The sequence below is a fragment of the Juglans microcarpa x Juglans regia genome, chromosome 1D, assembly GCF_004785595.1.
Source record: "Juglans microcarpa x Juglans regia isolate MS1-56 chromosome 1D, Jm3101_v1.0, whole genome shotgun sequence".
Lineage (NCBI taxonomy): Eukaryota > Viridiplantae > Streptophyta > Magnoliopsida > Fagales > Juglandaceae > Juglans > Juglans microcarpa x Juglans regia.
Window position 1 is genome coordinate 26,815,706 of NC_054594.1, and position 22,316 is coordinate 26,838,021.

The window sequence follows — 22,316 nt, forward strand, 5'->3', positions numbered from 1 at the left end:
CCAGATAAGAGTGAGAGAATGTGGCATTGAGAAAACTAAATTCAGAACACACCAAGGGCACTATGAGTTTTTGGTTATGCTTTTTGGCCTAACTAATACTCCATCTACTTTTCAAGGCTTGATGAATAAGATATTCCAACATTTCCTATGCAAATTTGTTAGTGCTTTTTTTTTTTTTTTTTTGGGTGATATATTGGTCTTGAAGAAAACTAAGGAGGACCACTTACAATGCTTGTAAATAGTGTTGGATACCTTAGCAAAAAATACACTATTTGCTAAGAGTAAGTGTAGGTCTGGCTGTGAGGAGATTGATTACTTGGGATATTTAGTTTATGTTGGTGGAGTTAAAGCAGATCCATCTAAAATTAAGGCCATGATTGTTTGGCCCTTGCCCAAGTGTATTAAGTCCTTGAGAGGATTTCTTGGACTGATCGGATATTATAGGATGTTTATGAGGAATTATGGGTTAAAATCTGCCCCACTCACTGATTTGCTAAGGAAGGATGCATTATATGGGGTTTTGAAGCTTCACAAGCATTTGAGGCATTAAAGCAGGCAATCACCAACCTGCCTGTTTTAGCTTTGCCTAATTGGTGCAGTGTTGGTACAAGATGAGAGACCCTTGACCTTTCTGATCCTGGCCTTAAAAGGGAAAGCCTTGGACTTATCCACCTTTGAGAAGGAATTACTAGCTTTGGTGCTTGTTGTTAAGAAGTGGAGACCTTATTTATTAAGGGCTGCCTTTGTGATAAAAACAAACCAACAAAGCTAGAAGTTTCTATTGGAGCAGAAGATAGGGACACCATTAGACCATAAATGGATTAACAAACTTTTGGGTTATGATTTCACTATTGAATATAAGAAGGGACAAGGAGAATGTGGCTACAGATGCACTTTCAAGAAAAGATGAGGGTTTGGAAGAAGAAGGTACTTTGTCTGCTATCATAGTGCTTGACCTAGTTTGGTTGGAAAGGTTGAAGGCTTCTTACTTGCATGACAAAGAGATCTCTAAGATTTGTAGGAAGCTGCAACAAGGTTCTTCCTAGGGCTATAAAGATGAACCGAAGAACTAACCCAGACCGGTTAGTTCGGTCCGGGACCGGTTCCTCTATTTTAAAAACCGGTCAAAACTAGTTTTAGGTTTTCCGGCACCGGACTAGACCAGTTCGTATATATATATTAATTAATTTTTAAGATTATATATAATATTTTTTATATTATATATAATTTTATATAATATATATAATTATATATGAAATAATATTATATTATAATTTATAATATAAAATTTAAATTTTAAACATGAACGTTTGTTTGATCATATGTTTTAAATATAAAGTGTATATGTATATATTAATTACATTTTATGACCTAATAAATTCTCAACATATTCATTTCGATAAATACATTAGTAATACTAATAATAAAACTAGAAAACCGGACCGGAACCAGTAAAACCGGAAGTATTGGTTTAGGAGAGAAACCAGTATAGTATCAGTTCTTAAAAATGCAAAATCGGTATATACCGGTTTGGTTTCAAAATTTGTCCAAAACCAAACTAAACCGAACTGGTTACACCCCTCGTTCTTCCACGGACCCAACATTTGAGGTTAAAAATGGATTGTTGTTTAAGAAGACAAGAAACACTAGGTTGTATGGGGCTGAATTGGTGTTGATACGTGAATGGAGCCTGCTGGTTATTTTCGTTTTGTCATGATTGTACTCTGCGTGTAATTAGATTTAAACAATATAAGTCAACAAACCAGGAGAGTTCCCGCAGTTGAACACAAATGTAATTACAAGAAATCAAGCTTAAGCCTGTAACGTAACCAACTCATAGGTCCAACGCGTAGAACCTCCAAAAATAATGTCAACAGGAGGGGGTAAAAAAGTAAACAACAAAGGAAAAAACTGAGAACCATAATGTACACTTCTTTCTTCAACGTGGTAAATGGTTATTGTTCAAATGACAATCCCAACGAGGACAATATACAGGCTACCTTCAATTTGATAGCAGCAGCACTGCATCCTCTCCCTCCGCAAATAAGAATGTGATGATGCCTTCCCCTGATTTCCATAAAGCAAACTCCTAATCATATCATGATTTCTTCCCTTGCACATCTTTTCCCATGGCCTTGCTCTCAACATATTCCCTTCCTGCAACACTAATGGCAGTATTATCATGCTTGCTGCTTTCCCCTGTTTTCGAGCTCCCTGCTATAGTTCCTTGGTTGTGACTTCCTGAACCAGCTTCCGCGTCAAAATGCTTGCTTTGTTCAGCATCTTCATCAGCAACATCAGCACGCCGTTGATCCTCTTTGTCACCCCTGCATCAACCATCAGAATGTCGAACACATGTCTATATCAGTCTGCTAGCAAAAAGAAAGAGAACTATCACACATGACTTAGATAGACTGCACAGCAAAAGCAAGCAAGAATTGTTTTTTTTTTTTGTGGTTTTTTTTTTTTTTTTTTGGGGGGGGGGGGGGGGGGGGGGGGGGGTGGGGGGTGGCGTGGGTAAAGGTTATCCATGTGCAAGAAAGTAGTCATTTTTTAGAACTGCAATGAGCATTTAAGATCTTCTGCAAAGTGGGTGATCACTTGTTAAAAAAAAATAATGAAAGTCGGTGCTCACAGTGTGTTCTATCAACAAAATTCTTCAGATCTTAAGTACTGCAGAGTTCCTAACCAATTGATGCTACGACTCAGGCATTGCTCAATAGAGGTTCAACACTTACAGAAGTACCGAAACAACTACAATATGCACCACTTCCAACTGAAAAACAAATTCTAGTCATTTATGCAGCTGTCAATGGATTCTGTGATCGAATGCCTTAGAAAACATTTCTCAATATGAGAGAGCCATTCCAAGTAGTATAAAACCAGAATTACTGCAATCCCTTCCAACCAACTCACAGTTTCAATAATCGGAAGTGTGCAAGAAGGTCTATGTTCCAAGCCAACAAAGGCTGGAAAAGACCTCTGTACCTATGCTACATATTCAAGGCAACCAAGTTTACATTATTCTGCCCTCTTATCTAGGGTGGGAATTAGGATTTTAAGATTTGATATTAATTTAGTATATTTTTTATAAGGATTTTAAGTTAATATATTGCAAATAAACTTGTATCCATAAGTGTTAATAAAGTAAAAACAAAAGAGAAAAAGCACAATAATTTTTTTCTTAATATATTTAAATTTTTAACTCAATTAACTATCAAAATGGAATTCGACTTCCTTTCAAATTCTGAAATCATCTATAAGTGAATTTTTAATAAATTTCACCATAACTTTACTTTTAATGCATAGCGTTAAAGATACAATCAGAAACTCATTCATATAAAATTTAATATTTCAAGGAAAATTATTGACTTTCTAAAGTCAACAGATAAAATATACTTTTGAATAGCAAAATATTCATAAAGATTCGTAGAGCTTTGGCAAAAGAAAAAGTTTACTCAATAAAAATAAAAGTCTTTCAGATATCAATATATGACTGGGTTGGTGGGAGGCGAGACCCTCCCCTCCTTGCCCCACTGGGAGAGCCAAAGGCGTGGTCGCGTGGCAACCCCTTTAGTTTTGCTTTTTTATTTTATTTTATTTAAATATTATTTCTTTTTATATAATTCTTTAATTTTAGAATGTCTATTAAATCTTTTTAGATTTTTTATCTTCACTTTTTTTTTTTTTTATGTTATAATTCCACATTAGTATGTTTAATGGTTTATTAACCAAATTCTAATGGATTGAATAATTTGATTCAACCTGAAAAGCAGAGTAAAATGTTCAATTTAAAAGCATAGAAAGTAAATTGATTTTAAGACAACACAAAAACCAATTTAGTATTTAACCTGTTAGTTATCTTCAGCATGTCATAAAGACCAACAAGCTCATTGGCAATTAACATAATAGCCATTAACTGATCTCAAGCATATTTTCAAGCCCAAGCAAGCTTAAATATTCAATGAAGCATCTTGAACAAGTTAAATTGAACCAATATTAGTCAGTTTCCGCAATTCAATTGTTGACATTCATGATGTTCTTTTCAAGCCCTACCTAGTGAGAAAATTTTCAAAACAGAATCCAAAATTACATACCCTGAATAAATAACAAGCCCGGCAGTGACAGCAGCAAAGGCTACAAAGTACATCCAGTCAACCTGATAAGGACGATTGGCTTTAGATGTCAATTACAGATTCTAGCACATATATCTTACACTTGATATTTTATCACAAGATTGATATCAGAGCTTACAAACCTTCTCATTGTATGCGAAGATGCGAATCAAGACAGACCACATGTCCGAGGTCAACAAAGACAAGTTCAGCATTGTAGACCCATTAATCTGCACGGAAAAACAAACCTTTTTTAATAACTAATTTAAGACGTTATTGAAGAGCACAAAAGGCATAGCCTAACTGCACAGGAAATTTACAAGAGAAACATCAATTTGGAAGTAGCAAAAGATACAAGAAAATTGTGAAAACTTAGTCATTAAAGTCTATAGTGGCAGCACAAGAAACAGAGTATTGAAGAAATGAATTTAAGTTCTTCCATCGTTTGATTGTGATCTTCAACATTTTTATATTTCCTCCTCCAAATACACCACTAGATAAATAGGGACCATCTTCCACGTTGCTGCGATTTGCATTTTTCCAAATAACACTCTCTAGCATGCAAAGAGATCTACTATCCTTCTAGGTATAACCCAAGCCAACCCAACTCTACCAAGGAAATCATTCCACAAGGCTTTGGAACTCATAATGGAGTAAAAGGTGGTCTACAAATCCCTCTCCTTTTGCACATAGAGCACCAACAAGTCACAATTATATGATGTTTGCTAAGATTATCCATGTTGAGGATATTTCCTAAGGAGGCTGTCCAAGCAAAGAGAGCTACTCTTAGAGCTGCCCCACTCTGGAAAAGATGACCATATTGAGGTATAACGACCAGATAGAAAGAATGAACAATGAATTTCCTTTTCTTAGAAAGGTTCCAAATGGTCTTGTCGACACCTCCATGACATAACCTAGTATACAAGAGATTGAAAAACTCTGAAGACATCAGTTGGCATTCCACTAAGTGATCGATTGGATACATCCAATAGCTCAGGCATTGAAAGCTGCTGCATGCAAAACAATATACTCTCTTGAGAAAGATTTCATGAGAAGTCTGTCTCCACATCATAATTCATGCCGAGAGCCATCACCATCCTCAAAGTCTAGTATGACTACAACATACCCTCCAACCTCTTCTCATATCTTTCACAACCTCACTCCATGCAGTCCAATTCACTCATTAGACCATTACTCACCCCAACAAACAACCATTTTAGAGTCCACTACAACTTTGCACAAAGTGCCCCTTTCATGTTGGCAACACCAAAGCTACTTTCCTAGCAGAGGCTGATTTAACAAAAGAAAATTTCATCCTCCCAAACCTCCCTCAGAAATTGGAGAGCACACCTCATCGTGATTCACTTGAGTTTGAGCTCTCCACCCAACCCGCTTCATAAAAGCTCTCATTGTAGCTTCTCTTTGCTTAGCCACACTAGTTGGGAGGGGAAACAAGGACAGAAAATATGTACGCAAATTTGAGAGAGTACTCTTGATTAATGTGATCCTGCCACCCTCAGATAAATACACTTGCTTTCAACCAGCCAATCAATGTTTAATCTTCTCAATCGTTCAATCCTAAATAGACTTGGCCTGGAAAGAGCACCTAAAGGTAGGCCAAGGTATTTCGTAGACAAAGAGGATACCTTCTATTCCAAATTTCCAATATGCTAGCCAGACTATCAACACTAGAAACAATACCCGCAGGAACTGACACAGACTTGTTGGCCAAATTCACCTTCAATCCAATACTTCAAAGCATAAAAAAGAGTCCTCAAAAAGTGGATGTCCTAGATTTGCCCCACAAAATATTAAAGTATCATCTGCAAACAATAGTTTGGAAATCTTAAGAACACTGAATATTACTAGCACCCATAGAAAAGCCAGAGAGAACCTCCATCAACAGTAGCCAATAACATTTTGCTAAGAGCCTCAATGAAAATAACAAATAGTAGCGGAGACAATGGATCACCTTGTCTCAAACCACGAGAGCTATTGAAGAAAGCAGCTGGACTGTCAATTACCAATACCCAAAAACTCACCGAAGTGATAATGTGCAATCCAAGATTGCCATTTCCCCCCAAAACTGCATCTCCCAAGTAAATTATAACGAAGGTCCCGGTTAACATGATAGTAAGCCTTCTCAATATCTAGCTTGCAAAACCCCACGCCTGCATCAAGGCTTCTTTTAAACTTCTATTGGCATAAAACTCTTAAAATAAACTTATAATGTCATCTTTAATCACTTCCCAGCAAACTCGAAAGAAGGCTATAGTAATCCATATGGGCATGGCACTTTGCCACTAACCATCCTTTTTACAAGTTTGAGGACTTCATTCTCTTCAAATAGCTTCTCAAGAGTAGACAAAGTTCTTTAGTGGCATATCCCAAGATGTTCAACATTGCAATTTTCCATGCAATACTTGAACATAAAATTCGTTTTCTTTTTAATTCCTTTTGGTATGCAATTTGAACCAAAGATATTAACCAATTCACATCCCTGCTTCAAGCCAACACATCTCTATATCCAATAAATAGAAAATTTCAAAATTTCTTTGTCCAAATCAATTAAAAGCCAATGTTCTCTAAATGATATGAAGCATTTAACTAAAATGAAAATTTATCTTTTGATCAGTAGATTATTTATAACTTCGGAAGATGGTCAATGTAGCTTGCTTCGAAGCCACTGCACTAGATGCGCATGTAGTGAAGGGAATCTATGAGATAAGGTTCTCGAACCGGGTGCCGGGTCTTATCAGTACTACATGTTAGTACCATTCCCTTGGCAGTCCCACATAATAGATAAGAAAGAGCTTTATAATGCACGGGAGAGAGATAAAATGTAACTACACCAAAAAAGGAAAGTTGCAGTGTCCTCTATGGGTTAAATAATCATCAACAAAAAAATTAAAATAAGCATAACTATAACTATGAGCACAAAAGCAAATATAGCTCTTATCATCATTACCCTTCAACTTCAAGCTAAGGCTCTCAATCCCATTATAAGGCATACAACAGGGGAACAAGTACAAAATCAAACAGACAAGTCTTGGATACTTAAGCTCATACCTTAAGCAAGATAGGGACTAATGAGTAAAAGAGAAACATAGCCACTGCAAATCCAACAAACGGAAGTGCCTGACACCAGAACATGAACAAAACAATGTCACATTAAATGAGGTAAAAAACAATGACTAAACTTCTCTACACAGACAAAATATAATAAAAACCATAGCTCTATTAAATAACCATTAGGTGTAGGGAAAACCTATATGTTGTCATCTATCTTATATCGAGTCTCTTTCTCCTGAAGGAATCTTAAATCTTGAGTATTTAGTGGTGTATTTAATCGAGAGTATGTTGACTGGATATTTGTTCAGAGCCAGCTTCAAACATTACATATGTTTTTTTGAAATGTTTTAAACCTAAACATTAGGCCTTGTTCTTTGGTCACACAGCTCAACTAGATATATTCTTTAATGTGTCAAAATGTTATACACCTGTTTCGGGTTGGGGTGGGGTGGGGGGTGGGAGGGAGAGAGTTCTTTGAATTTTTATTTTTTTTATTTTTTTATAAGATAACATTTTATTAATAGAAGTAAATAGGCATAGCCCAAGTACACAGGAGGTATACAAACAGCACACACTTAGTTACATAAAAAGGAACTAGAAAGGGATACAAGAAAGTCATTGAAGCATTAAGGACACAACCAAAAATTCATTCCATTTAATTGGTAAACCAAGAGGAGTGACAAAAAGAAAACTGCAAGATCTTTTTATGAGGAGCCAATGCTACAGAACACGAATCTCTACTCAACTGAACCTGCCAGAAGTATCAGTGGCTTAGTCAAGGTTGAATTTTCAATTTTCAGAAATCAAGTGTAGCATTAAAGCATTAATTTTAAGATGCAAAATTAATTTTATTCCCTCCATTCCAATGTTTCCTTGTCAACCAAAAGGAAAGGAAATTTATATTTCACATAGAACTTTATATGGGCTTAATATACAATATTGATCATATATGTATATATTATAAATAAGATAAGCTACAATATTCAACATATTTTCCTATCATTTTCTACAAGCTATCTTCACTTAAACTAATGTGTTTCATTGTTTTTAATCAAAGTCTTAAATATATGACAGTTAGATGCCTCTCCAAGCCTGTGGATTTACTTCAATTGAGGGATATTGTGTGGGAGAGTGTGTGCCTGCGAGGGGGGAGAGAATTACTTACTGCCCCTACTGACCATTGAATAGATTTGAGCTCATTGCGCTCAAGAATGCTTCTACAGAGATCATTAAGGACCACCACTTCAAAAAAGAATCACATATATACAACAAAACACCTTGAGCTTGTATATTTCTTTACACTACAACATCTAAAACTCAAGAACATTGGTATTACTATGCAATATAATTCCTTTGACCCCATTAATAAACCTTTCTACAAGCATTTATGTCTAGCGAAATTGTCACTTCAAGAGGGAAAAAAAAGCAAACTGAACTAGTAAAAATGACAAAAATCTACCAACAAGGCAAAGTATATAATAATCAGCTCTGAAATCAAGGATACATTTGGATAGCACTGATAATGGCACCAAAAAGGCCCAGCAGTGCCATGAGCTCAACTCTATCAGCGTGCTTCACAAGAAATTCCTGCATTGAAAAGAATATCAAGGTTTGACTAGGCAATGTTAACTAATCACACTACGAAAAAGGAAAAAAATAGAAAAAGAACAAAATATCCACCCCTAATCTGGTGCTTGTTTGAGCGTCTACCAGTTTGCGGTGCCAAATTCACTTGGAACGAGAAATAAAAGGAATTTTCCTATTAACCAAAAAAGCACTTCTTTGAACCCATAACAAGGGAGATCTCATGCTGATTTTGGGAAACAAAATCCAAGGCCCCTTGGAATTCATAGAAATGGAAAGTTGTATGTGTGCGCCCATGTGTGGGAAAGACTGAGCAGTACATAAAAAGGTAAGCATTAGGGAGAATTTACTCCTCTTATGGAATTTCGTTTTTGATGCTAAAGCAATTTCAAATAGGAACAATTTCAATAAAAGGGAAGAAAAAAGCATCAGTTCAAGGGCTCCCATGGTAGAATGCAGATAGGGATTGGAACAAAGAAAGAGACGGGATGAGAGGGACAAAATTGAAACTTCTTCCTTGGGTTTTCAATAATAAAAACCAGAAGAGCAGCAGGAAAGAGAGACGACCAAAAACTGGCAATGACAGTAATATTACACTACTAATAATACAGCAGAAAGTGATGATGGAAGGGAAGGAAGAAGTAATGATTGAGAGGGGACAAGGTGATAGGTCTACCACTTGGGACAATAAAGGCAGAGTTTCCTAGAATGATAAGATTTCCAATAATAACCATGAACATCAAAATAACAATATGCTGCACTATCATGTTCATACAGAAACAGACCTTTTTTGTTTTCTTTTTACTTTTAGAATGGCCTGCCATCAGAAAAAGAAAAAGTCTGCATTATCTACCTCACTGACATTACTGATAGCATATAGCATAGCACCAGCAATAACAAGTGAATCTCCTTTACGGGGGTTGCTCCCTCCTACAAACCAAGTAGTGCACATGGCAGCAGAACAACTAATTAATAAGAGAAATATATATATTAACATTAGCTTGCTGGATATTTACATAAATAGACCCAAGCATCACCAGATTAAAAAAAAAAAAAAAGGACAATGCTAAAGATCAAGTAGATGCTACAGAAGATGATGTTTACCTGCTCGATCACCAGCATGAACATCTGAAAAAACAACAACAACAAGCCCAGCGACACAAACAACTACACCGACTATCTTTCGAAACCTATATTTTGTTTTTAAGAAAATCCAGGTAAGAACCATGACAGAGGGTATTGACCAACAATCTAGAAGCATGACGCTTGTCAGAGATGTGTACTGATAAGCCTTCACCACTGCAGATTAAACAGAGATTGAAACATTTACAGTTAATGCAACCATTTAAAAAAAAAATAATGTTTTTGATAAGTAAAATAAACATTTCTGAAAAAAAGGAGCCTAAGAAGAAATTGACTCTAACAAGAGCCTGTATTGACTGCAAAAATAATGAAAAGGGGACTAATTAATACTAAAAATTTCCAAACTAAAAACTTCATCTTTAGTTTCTTGTTTATTCTTTTTTTAAGGACATTAATTTCATTATGATTCAGCAAAATATACATTAAGAATGACTTTATTGTCCACCAAAAAGGTAATTTGAGTTCTAAAGTGTACTCTGAATTTGATAACCACACAACGACGCAACGCATATATTTTTTAAGATGATTGGTTGTTTCAGAACTTCCACATTTCAGTAGTTTGTTTACATTAGTAACCTATTTTCTGTAAATTTACAGCCTTAAATATACCACTTTACCAGATAGACTCTCTCTTATTTGCAGATGATACCCTCCTTTTTTGTGAAGCAGATCATGGCCAGATTCAAACTTTACGAGCACTTTTGTTATGCTTTGAAGCCGTGTTGGGGCTTAAGATGAATCTTGGTAAGTCCGAGATGGTTGTGGTGGGCGTGGTGCCCAATATCAACAGCATGTAAAGTGTCTTCTTTGCCTATGAAATATTTGGGCCTCCCGTTGGGGGCGACTATTAAGACTAGAGCTATTTGCGATGGGGTTGTGGAGAAAGAAGAAAAAATGTTGACTGGTTGGAAACGGTTGTATTTATCGAAACGGGGTTGACTCACATTAATTAATAGCACTATCTAATCTCCCCACCTATTTTTTATTATCTATTTCCTTTGCCTGCAGGGGTGGCGAATAGGATTGAGAAGTTATTTCGGGCTTTTTTGTTGAAGGGGGAGGGGGGGAGGAAACGAAATTTCATCTTGTTAATTGGAATAAAGTTTGTTCCCCAATCTCGAATGGTGACTTGGGAGTGTGCAACTTGAGGACTTTCATTGAAACTCTGTTGGGGAAATAGATATGGAGGTACCACTTGGAGGGGGATTCACTGTGGAAGGAAATTATTGACTTTAGACATGGAAGTGCTTGGGGGACTAGTGCTCCAATGAAGTGAGGGGGGGTATGGCGTGGGCTTATGGAAATTTATTAGGAGGGGATGACAGAGTTTCGAAAATCATATCTGTTTTGTTGTTGGAGAGGCTACCAAAATCAGGTTTTGGCATGATATTTGGTGTGAAGATCGGGCTCTTGATAGGGTCTTTCCAGCTCTCTATCATATTGCAGCTAACAGGGATGCTTTTGTGGCGGATTTGCGTGTATTTTCTCATGGTTCTCACCAATGGAATGTCCTATTTAATAAGGATATTCATGATTCGGAATTGCACACCGTTTTAGAATTTTTCAGATTGATATACTCCACGGGAAACACTACGGCACAAGGGGATAAGGATGCAATGGAGGTCCTATGGCAACAAGAAGTGTACAGTCAAGGCGTATTACAAAATATTGGCATCACAAGGTAATGTTCCTATCCCGCGGAAGAATATTTGGAGGTCTCGAGTGCCTTCCAAAGTAACTTTTTTCGTAAGGACAGCTGCTTTTGGGAAGATTTTAACCACGGACAACTTGAGGAAGAGGGGGCCATTGTGATGGATTGGTGTTATTTGTGTAAAAAGCATGGAGAATCAGTGGATCACTTATTATTGCATTGTGAGGTGTTAAGGAAGAAGAGAAGGCTAATATACAATTTGTCAAAACAGAGGAGAATAACTCCCACGGCAGAGAATCACAGCAGAAAACTCCCACAGTAAAGAACTTGAAAGCACAACAGAGGCATAGTGATTCTTCTAGAATTAAATGTAAATGACAGGTGTCATCTAGTCCTAGACTTGTGGAAATCTGTTAGAATAATACACTGTAATATTTGTCTATATATAGACTGTGAATAGTCAATAGAATGTAAGAAAAATACTGAATAGAAAAGTCTGATTTTTCTTCTGAGCTTTGTCTCGAACAATTGATATTCATCCTGAGAATAAATCTCTTTATCAAGAGCTCCTTAAGACCAACCTCTTCCTTATTTTATTTTATTTTTTTCTTTCTTCTTCTAGATTCACAAAGTCTCATGGCTTCTTATGACTCTTCTACCATTTCTACCACCCAGAATCCATCCCCCACTCTTACTCATCCGATTCTCAACTCTGCCAGTAGCTTTGTCATGATCAAGCTCACCATAGAGAACTTTCTCTTATGGAAGGCACGGATGGTTCCCTTTCTCAAGGGCCATCAGCTATTCTGTCATGTGGATGGTTCTACTCCCATACCATCCTCCATGATTGATGACTGTCCAAATCCAGAATATATAGAGTGGCTCCTTTGTGACCAACGGATTCTTTCAGCCATAAACTCATCACTATCTGAACCCGTACTCTATCAGGTACTCGAATGCACCTCTGCTCGTGACGCCTGGGACACCTTGAATACACTATTTGTTTCTCAGTCGGTTGCACACTTTGTGTAGACCCAATACAAGTTAGCCACCTTAAAGAAAGGTCCTGAGTCCATTACAGAGTATTTCAACAAAGTTAAAACCCTTGCTGCATCCTTGGGTGCGGCTAGTCAGCCGCTTTGCTACTCCGAGTTTTCGATATACCTGCTTGAAGGTTTGGGCACTGAATATGATGCCTTGGTAACCTCTCTCACTACCCGTGCTGATCCCCTTTCCCCACAACAAATCTACAGTTTCCTTCTAAATCATGAATCGCGACTTTCACATCAGACCAGTACTCTTCTTAGTGGGACACCCCTCTTTGCAAATCTCACTACTTCTAAACCTCCTTCTCATTTTATTAGGTCTCGTGGTCTTTGTGGTAGGGGAGTTTGTGGTGTTCTGGGTCGACGTGGAGGAGGTAGGCCGAATCCCACCTTCTTCTCCACTCGATCTGATAATCAATCTCACTGTTAGGTTTGCAACAAACTTGGGCACTCAAACCACTTCGTGTTATCACAGGTTTGATCATAGTTACCAAACTACCCCTCCTGTGTTGTTATCTGCCAATTTCACCTTCTCCACCTTATAACAATTCCTGGTTTCCTGATACTGCTACCACACACCATTTCACTTCTGATTTCAGTAACCCTAACTTGGATTCTTCATCATATCAAGGCTCCGATCATGTGAGCATTGGAGATGGCTCAATCATGCCCATACAGTACACCTTCTGGTAATTTTCTACTTTCTAAACTCTTGCATGTTCCCTCCATCACAAAAAATTTGTTATTTGTTTAGTCAGTTTTGCAATGATAATTCTGTTTATTTTGAATTTTACTCTGATTGTTTTCTTGTGAAGGATTTACAAACTTTGGGGGTTCTCCTTCAGGGCACCGTTAAAGATGGCTTGTATGTCCTACCTGTAGAGGCCACAATTTCATTGCCACAATCGGTTCTTCCTCAAGCCTTTATTGGTGAACGAACGTCTTCATTTCAATGGCATCTTCGGCTTGGACATCCATCCCAACGTACCACTGCCTTCATTATCCGTAGTTTTAATCTCCCCACTAGTTCACATGCACCGATTCACACTTGCACAACTTGTTTACAAGCCAAAACACATGCACTTCCCCACCCCTACCCCTTATCTCCTTCACGATCCTCACAACAATTTGAATTACTTTTTCTAGATGTGTGGGGTCCGGCCCCAATTCTATCCACAAATAATTGTAGGTTTTACTTCCCGATTGTTGATGATCATTCTAAATACATGTGCCTTTTTCCTATTTAATCAAAATCTGTTGTTTGCACAATTTTTATTGCCTTTCTACGATATGTGAGTAATTACTTCTCTTCAAATGTAATGGTGATACAATCTGATTGGGGCGGTGAATTCCGACCTCTTAAAAAAATTCTTCAATCTTTTGGTATTGTTTATTGCATTACATGTCTTTACTCACATGAACAAAATGGCACTATTGAGTGTCGCCATAGACATATAGTGGAAATTGGATTATCTCTTTTAACTCAAGCATCAATGCCATCTCAATATTGGTTGGATGCTTTTCAAACATTAGTTTTTCTCATAAATTGAATGCCTACACCTGTTTTAAAAAATAAATTGCCATTTCAAATTCTTTTCAAAAAGATTCCTGACTATAATTTTCTTCGCACATTTGGTGCTGCTTGTTGGCCAAATTTAAGGCCTTATAATAAACATAAAATGGATCTGAGATCCAATCTTTGTGTGTTCATGGGCTACAGCCCAGATCACAAAGGCTATAAATGCCTTCATCTTCCATCGGGTCGGATTTACACCTCTAGAGATGTAATTTTTAATGAATCTCATTTCCCTTTTCACTCTAAGCCCAACCCGATCTCACAAAGTCCAACTGCATTTCCACCTACAGTGTTACCATCATTTATTCCAACTGGGCTTGCTCCTCACAATAACCAACCTACTCCAGCCCACTCCAACCAGCCCTTCATCTCTATCTCAACCCAACTTTCCTAACTCTAGGCCTATGTCCCCTACACATGCACTTCGGCCTCTTACCCACTCACCCATTACTCTTCCCGAAAAACAAATTTCCCTAAATCCAATCACCTCACAATCCCTAGAAGCCCTTCGTCCCGAGACTCATCCACTCTCAATGTCGTCTTCTCCCTCAACTGTTGCAGCCGTGCCTTCACATCAAAACATTCATCCCATGGTAACTCGTGCGAAGGTAAACAATCTTAGACCTCTTGTTCGCACTGATGGCACTGTGCCATGGCCCTCACGAAACACTCACTATCACTCACAGTATCTACTCTCACATCTGTTCCTGAGGAACCCACTAATTTCACAGAAGCATCTAGGTTCTTTGAATGGCGTGAAGCCATGCAATCTGAGTTTCATGCACTTCTACACAATCACACATGGGACTTAGTTTCCCCATCACCTGCCTTCATATTTTAGGACCTAAATGGATTTTTAAAACAAAAAGAAAGCTGATGGCACACTGGAAAGACGTAAGGCACGTCTAGATGCTAAAGGATTCCGTCAACAAGCTAGGGCTGACTACAATGAGACTTTCTCTCCTGTAGTCAAGCCCACTACCATTTGGATTTTACTCTCCCTAGTTGTGTCGCTCAAGTGGCCACTGCAATAGTTAGACATACAGAATGCCTTCTTACATGGTGACTGGAGGAAGCAATTTATATGCGACAACCCCAAGGTTTTTGTACACCCTGACTTTCCTTCTCATATATGTAAACTGAAAAGGGCCATTTATGGTCGAAAACAGGCCCCTAGGGTCTAGTTTTCCAAACTCAGTGCCAAATTATTCTCAATGGGTTTCCAAGAGTCGAAATCAGATACTTCCTTGTTTATTTACCGTAATGCATCTCATATTATTTTTGTTTTGATATATGTAGATGACATTATTGTAACTTGTTCCAGTTTTCAGTTAATTTCTAAGTTTATTTCTGACCTTGGCATGCCATTTCCAGTCAAAGATTTAGGACAACTTCATTATTTGTTAGGGATTGAAATCACTAGAAATAATCAAGATTTGTACCTAAGTCAATCTAAATGTGTTGGATTTTCTTAAACGAGCAAACATGCACAATGCAAAGCCAATTTCTACACCTATGTCTTCATCTCTTAAACTTTCAGCTTTTGAAGGAACTTCCTTTGAGGATCCTCACCTGTATCGTAGCATAGTTGGTAGCTTGTAATATTTGTCTTTCACTCGTCTTGACATTTCGTTTGTTGTCAACAAAGTGTGTCAGAATATGCATAGTCCAAAAATTCCCCACTGGCAAGTTGTCAAAAGAATTCTCAGATACCTTAAGACACACTTAGGGCTGTAAATGAACCAGTTTGTTCGATAACCCACTTAGTACTCACTCGGTTAAACTCGAATCAAACTCGTCTCGTGCAAAAAAAAAGCTCGTTCGTGAAAGCAGATACCTGCTCGAATCGTAAATGACACATACCTGACAAAACTCGACTCGACTCGGCTAAGACTCGTTAAGGCTTGCTCGTTTATGCTCGAGTCGACCCGTTAGCTCGACTCGATTAAAACTCATTCATATATTGATAAATATATACATACATACATACACCTATGCATATATACACACACACACATATATATATATGTAGTAACTAATAATATAAGCATATCACTTTTATAATTAAATATATAATATGTAATCTAATTACTTATGTCTATATAGTGAATATACTTCTTAAGTATATTTTATAATTTGTATAATAATTAGTAGATAAAATTTAATAATTTCATATACTAGTATGTGGGAACCATATATGAAATACATATATGCTATCATATTAAGTGTATGTATTAGTAATATATGTAGGCATATAATATATTATTATTTTGGATAAATATCAACTAGTTAGATATTAATTACTTATAAATTTTTTAAAATTTTATAATTCAATAGAGGTTCTACTTGTTAGTTGTATAAATTTAATATTAGATTATTTATTTATTTTATTAATTATTAAATCTTATTCAAAAAATAAAAAAAATACATAGTTCGAGCTCGACTCGAACTCATTTGTGCGACAAGCTCGAGCTCGAGTTGAGTGTTTAACTTATCAAGCCAAGCTCGAACAAAGAATAAAAAAAAATCTCGAGCTCGGCAAGCCAAAGACCGGCTCGGCTAGGCTCGATTACAGCCCTAGACACACTCCTACCTTTGGTCTACACTTCAACCCATCTTCCAAACTCATCCTTTCCGCCTTCTCTGATGCTGATTGAGCTGTGTGTCCTGATGATAGAAAATCCACGGGTGGATTTTGTGTATTTTTTGGGTCTCATCTTGTTTCTTGGGGCTCCAAAAAGCAATCTACTATTGCACGATCGTTTACTGAAGCAGAATATAAAGCTATGGCTAATGCCACTTGTGAACTTTTATGGATTCAAAATCTATTAATGGAACTTGGCACTTTTTTACAAACTCCTCCAACACTTTGGTGTGACAACTTGGGTGCAACATACTTATCAGTAAATCCAGTTCTACATGCTCGTACAAAACATGTAGAATTAGATTACTATTTTGTTTGGAATAGAGTAGTAGCCAAAACACTCACTGTTTTGTTTGTTTCCAGCAAAGTTCAGCTGGCTGATATACTTACAAAACCATTGTCAACAGCTTGGTTTTTATTGCTTCCGATCAAGCCTCACTGTTTCACAAATGCCGCTTGCATCGAGGGGGGCTATTAAGGAAGAAGAGAAGGCTAATATACAATCTGTCAAAACAGAGGAGAATAACTCCCACAGCAGAGAACTCGAACGCACAGCAGAAGCATAGTGATTCTTTTAGAATTAAATGTAAAGGACAGGTGTCATCTAGTCCTAGACTTGTGGAAATCTGTTAGAATAATACACTGTAATATTTGTCTATATATAGACTGAATAGTTGATAGAATGTAAGAAAAACACTGAATAGAAAAGTCTGATTTTTCTTCTGAGCTTTGTCTCGAACAGTTGATATTCATCGTGAGAATAAATCTCTTTATGAGGTGACAAGGGTGTTGTGAGATTATATCTTTAGAAGAGTCGATGCTGCTTGGGTAATGCCATTGAGGGTGGTTCATTTCTAACTTGTTGGAAGGAGATTCAAGGCTGTCCTCAAGTGGCAGCAGTGTTGAAGATGATTCCGTTGTGCATTATGTGGTGTACTTGGTCGGAAAGGATTGAGCGGTGCTTTGAAGATAGGGAGCACACAATGGAGGAGCTTTAGAATTTTTTGCATACACATTATTGCTTTGGTTTTCAGCCATTGTGCTTAATGAAAACAATGGTCATGACTTCCCGGCCTTAATCTATCGATCCTAGAATGTATTTAGGTGTTCTTTTGTATACTTCCTATGCATACGGACTACGCCTATTTCATTCATATCAATAAAATTTATCTCTTATAAAAAAAAAAAAAAAAATGAGCAGTACACATGCATACAACTGATCGGGCTAAACACACCCAGTATAGAGAAACTATATTAGTTATTCTCACCAAGAAAATTGGCCTCTACATCTACCAATCCAAGAGGTATGTAGTAATACCATTTTGCCTGCATGAAAAAAAAAAAAAAAGAAAAAAAAAAAGAAAAGAGATTGAAGTGCTAGTCTTTAAATATTGACATAAGAAAAAACAAGTACAAACAACGATGAAAGGAGGACTAATTAATGAGCTATTTGGTCCTTTCTCTTCACCTCAACCTAAAACATCTCATGCGCACAAATACTATTAACCTAGTTCACTTCCTCATCATCCAGGTTAATCAAGATTCCTTCTACTCATCCACTATAAAAAAATTGTGAAAACTACAATAGTTATGTCATGACTATGTAATTCCTTAGTGTTAAAAAATGCTGCTCCCTAAAGCAAGGCTCAAGTTTTGGTAATTTAATAGAAATTTGCGGATGAATTAATTCAATTACAGCCATGAATATTTGCATTAGAAAGCACATATTCACACAAACTCTCCAAATCTGATTCGATGATATTTAGCTATCATAAATCCAAGTGTGAAGTGACCTTATTAGGGTGGTATAAAAAATGTTCCTTTCCCAGTCTTTTCAGCCTGTATCACCCATTGCTGGACCTTGACTACCACGAATAATTCCGTTGTCTCTTTTTAAAACTTTACAGTTTGTTTCACATTACGTTATTAAAAAAAAAAACGGATGCAGCAAATAGATTGAAACAACATAATGACACCAAATTTCAAAACCAACACATATAAAGCTGACTGTTATAGTCTTTTAATACTTTTTAGCATCTTGATGCTGTTTTTTCTTTTATCAAGTTTCTTTTACTGATACTACATTTTGTAATGCATATTGAACCATATATCGTTTTATTTGTATATCCGCCAGTAATATTACAATTGCAGGAGAATAATTTATTCCTTTGAACTGGTTCGATCAAGATACCTTTTTAAGATGAAACCCATATTTGGTGTTTAAACTATAAAGGCTTTCAGCCCAAATAACATTAACCATTACCATGACTTCTGGCAATCACAACTAGTCTTTTTAATTTGTAATTGGGGACACACAAAACTAATAAAGAAGGTTAGGATTCTTGGTATGTGTAATTTTTACACTCATCTAGGAAATCATCACCAGGACGTCACCAGGACGGTTTTTATATGCTTTTAAACTAAGCATGTTCTCTAAGCCGAAGGGCCACAGCTTGGATAACTACACATGTAAAATTATTTAATCATGGATTCCAGTAGACAGTTGCTTTAGAAGTAAGGGCCCGTGGTTTCTGATTTACATTTAAACCACGTCGTTTTAGGAGTGACTTCCAGAGTTATGGATGTAACCATTTCAACAGTAAACATCTTGCTCGTTTGAAAACCCATCTCAACATCTCTTTCCAGCAAAGTGTATCCAACTGAGTATATTACTTCCTTATCACATCAATCGGCTGTGTAAACTTCACACTTACTGATTTGATATCATTTGAATGTAGGTGTTTCGGACATAGATATGAAAGTAAATAAAAAATAAAAGCATAGAGGATTACCTTGAGTGCTTTCTTCCGGTAAAGCACAATACTTCCATATATAATTGCCAAGAACACATAATTTAGAAAAGACTGTGAAGTTGGGGCATTAATTCCTACAAAACCATGAAAGATTCAGGAATAAATTCCAAGAAACAGAGAGTAACAGTATGTTATCCTACACTATATATCAGAAACCTGTATAAATAATGAAATCTCTCCCTCTCTCCCCCTCACTCCCTCTCTCTACACACACACACACACACACACACACACACACATATATATATATATATATGCTATCTATATTCTGCCTGTTCTTTGTTTTTCTTTTATGGTGGGGTGAAAAGAGACAAACACACATATTTATACACACACACGCGCATAAGAAAATTAAACACATATTTACATATGAATATAATGCAATCCCTCAAAGCATAAAATGTGAAAAACGGAATACAATTTTAACAAATTCTTCATCCCTTTTTATTAAAAAAAAAACTAAAATCCCCATTATTAATCGGATGTTCCAAGAAACGTTAACTATAGCATACTTGAAACAACAAATGACAAATGCACACTTCAAAATGTAACAACAGAGGTAACAAAATTATTCCAGGCATTTACGTAAGTTGCAAACATGCAATAAATAATTAGAAGATTACTCTTTGAGTCATTACGAACAGAATGGAATTATAGGGGATTAACCAGTAGAATTATAGAAGTATAAGTTCAGGTTAAGACGGAAAATAATAACAGATGTAACATATACGAAAGCAACTACACCTTTTTTGGCGAGTTCAGAAGACGTGAAGCCAGTGGAAGTGATCAAAAACGAGAGAAGCTGTCCCAGCCCCAGACCTATCAACGTCTTCTTGGTCCAAAACTCCTTGAAGTTCATCATTTTCTTCTACTTCTCCACAGAACACAGGCAACCAAGAAGAAATATTCGTCAAAAACCCAATTTAGAGAATAAGAAAATATTCAGAAACCAATCTGTAGAAGCTCTATTTCTGAGTGCCTATGGGGGCTTTGCAGGGCCTGAAAGGCTTAAATATCCAATACCAAATTTTGAGCTTTTGTTAGCGTTGAGCGTGGAAAAAGGACTGATAAAATGGGAATGAGAGTGACGGCGAAAGAGAGGTTTTATCTGGGATGCCAGAGTGAACACTCGGATGCTATGGTTTAGTGCCGAGTCGGCGAGTGTGTTTGCAGCCGGGAATGTGGTCGATAGCAGCCGTTGAAAGTGATGTATAGCGGCCGCACTCTCGTCCTACTTTATCATAGTATGCAAGTATTATTATCAGATGATAAATAAATATATAATAAATTATCATTCAATCATAATAAATTATCACATCTCAATTAATATAAAAAAAATAAAATAATAATATGATATATAAAACACAAAAAAAACCATTTTTTATTTATTTATCTCGTTTTCTGGGCCAATCGATTTCAAGGACAAAAAGTCAAAAACAGCGAGGACCATTCATTCCAAAAAAACAAACGAAATCAATCAGAATTATGTTGTAGTGGTAAAATTAAAGATAAATGGTAGGAAATTGAAAGATTTTAGTATATGAAATTAGTTTTCCAGCTGTTCAAAATTATTCATTTTAAAATTTTTTGCATATTGTAAATAAGACGGTGCAACGTTCACAGAAAAGTTTTACCGAAATTTTCTACCGAATGTTAAAAATATTTTTTTATTTTTTTTTTACTTTTACTTTGACCATTTTTTTAAAGTATTTAGATATTTTTTAAAAATAAAAAAAAAATCACATATTTATCTTAAAACACTTAATTAATACTTAAGTAAAAAAAATTTAAAAAAATTCGGTGACAACCGTCGATGACCACTTTATGTGAAAAAAGTATTTTTTTTTATAGGCCTCTTTATCGGTATGAGAGGATAAATAATATGAAAATATGTGCGTGAATTAAGAAATAGCATTAATGAATTTAAAAATCTTATTAATTAGTATATAGATGAATTAAAATTTTAAGATAATCATTCACCAAATTCACTTACAATAATTCTATAATTAATAATGAATAACTATTGAACTAGCATTAGGTACAGTGATAGCTCTATTGAGATTCTTGGTAAAATTGAGCCATCTCGGTTGGTGGCCTCGGCAGGCCACCCACGACCACTCGTGGGTGGTCAATTCGTCCCTCTTTTCTCATTTAGTAAATATTGTTACAATATTTTTCTTATTACTATTTTCATTTTATCTTAATTTAATTCTAATTTAATTTTTTTTTATAAAATTCACGACTTCTTTCAGTTTCATACGCTTTAAAAAAATTAATGTTATTTTTCTGATGTTTATGTTTACTTATTTTTAATTTAGTCGATTTTTTAATTATTTTTAAGTTTATTTTGTTTTATATTACTTTTCTATTATTATTACTTAAATCAGTTTATAATTTTCAGTTTTTTAATATTTTTTATGTGAGTTTATTTTGTTTTATATTTTTTTCTATTATTATTCTTTGAATCAGTTTAACATAAAATGCCATTTTCTATTTTTTATGCATTTATTTAAATTGTTTTATATTTCTAGTTTTTCTAATATTTATTATTCATCTAATTTTATGTCATTTTCATACTGATTATGCATTTTTGTTAAGAAAAAATTAAATGATGTGTTGAGGATATGCTTCACACCACCACCTCTGACGTACTCAATGATCCTATCAAAGAA

General features: G+C 35.9%; 1 protein-coding gene across 2 annotated transcripts; it reads right to left on the bottom strand.

The window, feature by feature from the left end:
- Nucleotides 1-1,731: 1,731 nt before the first annotated feature.
- On the bottom strand, nt 1,732-20,888 carry LOC121234112 (solute carrier family 35 member F1-like). 2 transcript variants are annotated; one of them, XM_041129939.1, is made up of 12 exons: nt 20,389-20,888; nt 19,624-19,718; nt 18,100-18,157; nt 10,055-10,070; nt 9,876-9,961; nt 9,625-9,701; nt 8,692-8,774; nt 8,353-8,404; nt 7,185-7,253; nt 4,259-4,345; nt 4,098-4,159; nt 1,732-2,327 (listed from the first exon to the last, which is right to left on the bottom strand). In XM_041129939.1, exons 1-12 carry the CDS (start codon nt 20,504-20,506, stop codon nt 2,099-2,101), a joined length of 1,032 nt encoding a protein of 343 aa, XP_040985873.1. In that variant the 5' UTR covers nt 20,507-20,888; the 3' UTR covers nt 1,732-2,098. The 2 variants fall into 2 exon arrangements, with proteins under 2 accessions (XP_040985873.1, XP_040985867.1); XM_041129933.1 differs by having other exon boundaries at nt 9,876-10,070; nt 20,389-20,887.
- Between the last annotated feature and the right edge of the window lie 1,428 nt (nt 20,889-22,316).

Coding starts and splice junctions, on each gene's coding strand:
- LOC121234112 (XM_041129933.1), bottom strand. CDS start 20,506: ATGATGAACTTCAAGGAGTTTTGGACCAAGAAGACGTTGATAGGTCTG. Junction 8,775..9,624: donor CTATCAGTAATGTCAGTGAG/GTAGATAATGCA, acceptor TTTTCAATGCAG/GAATTTCTTGTGAAGCACGC. Junction 8,405..8,691: donor ATTATCAGTGCTATCCAAAT/GTATCCTTGATT, acceptor TGATCTCTGTAG/AAGCATTCTTGAGCGCAATG.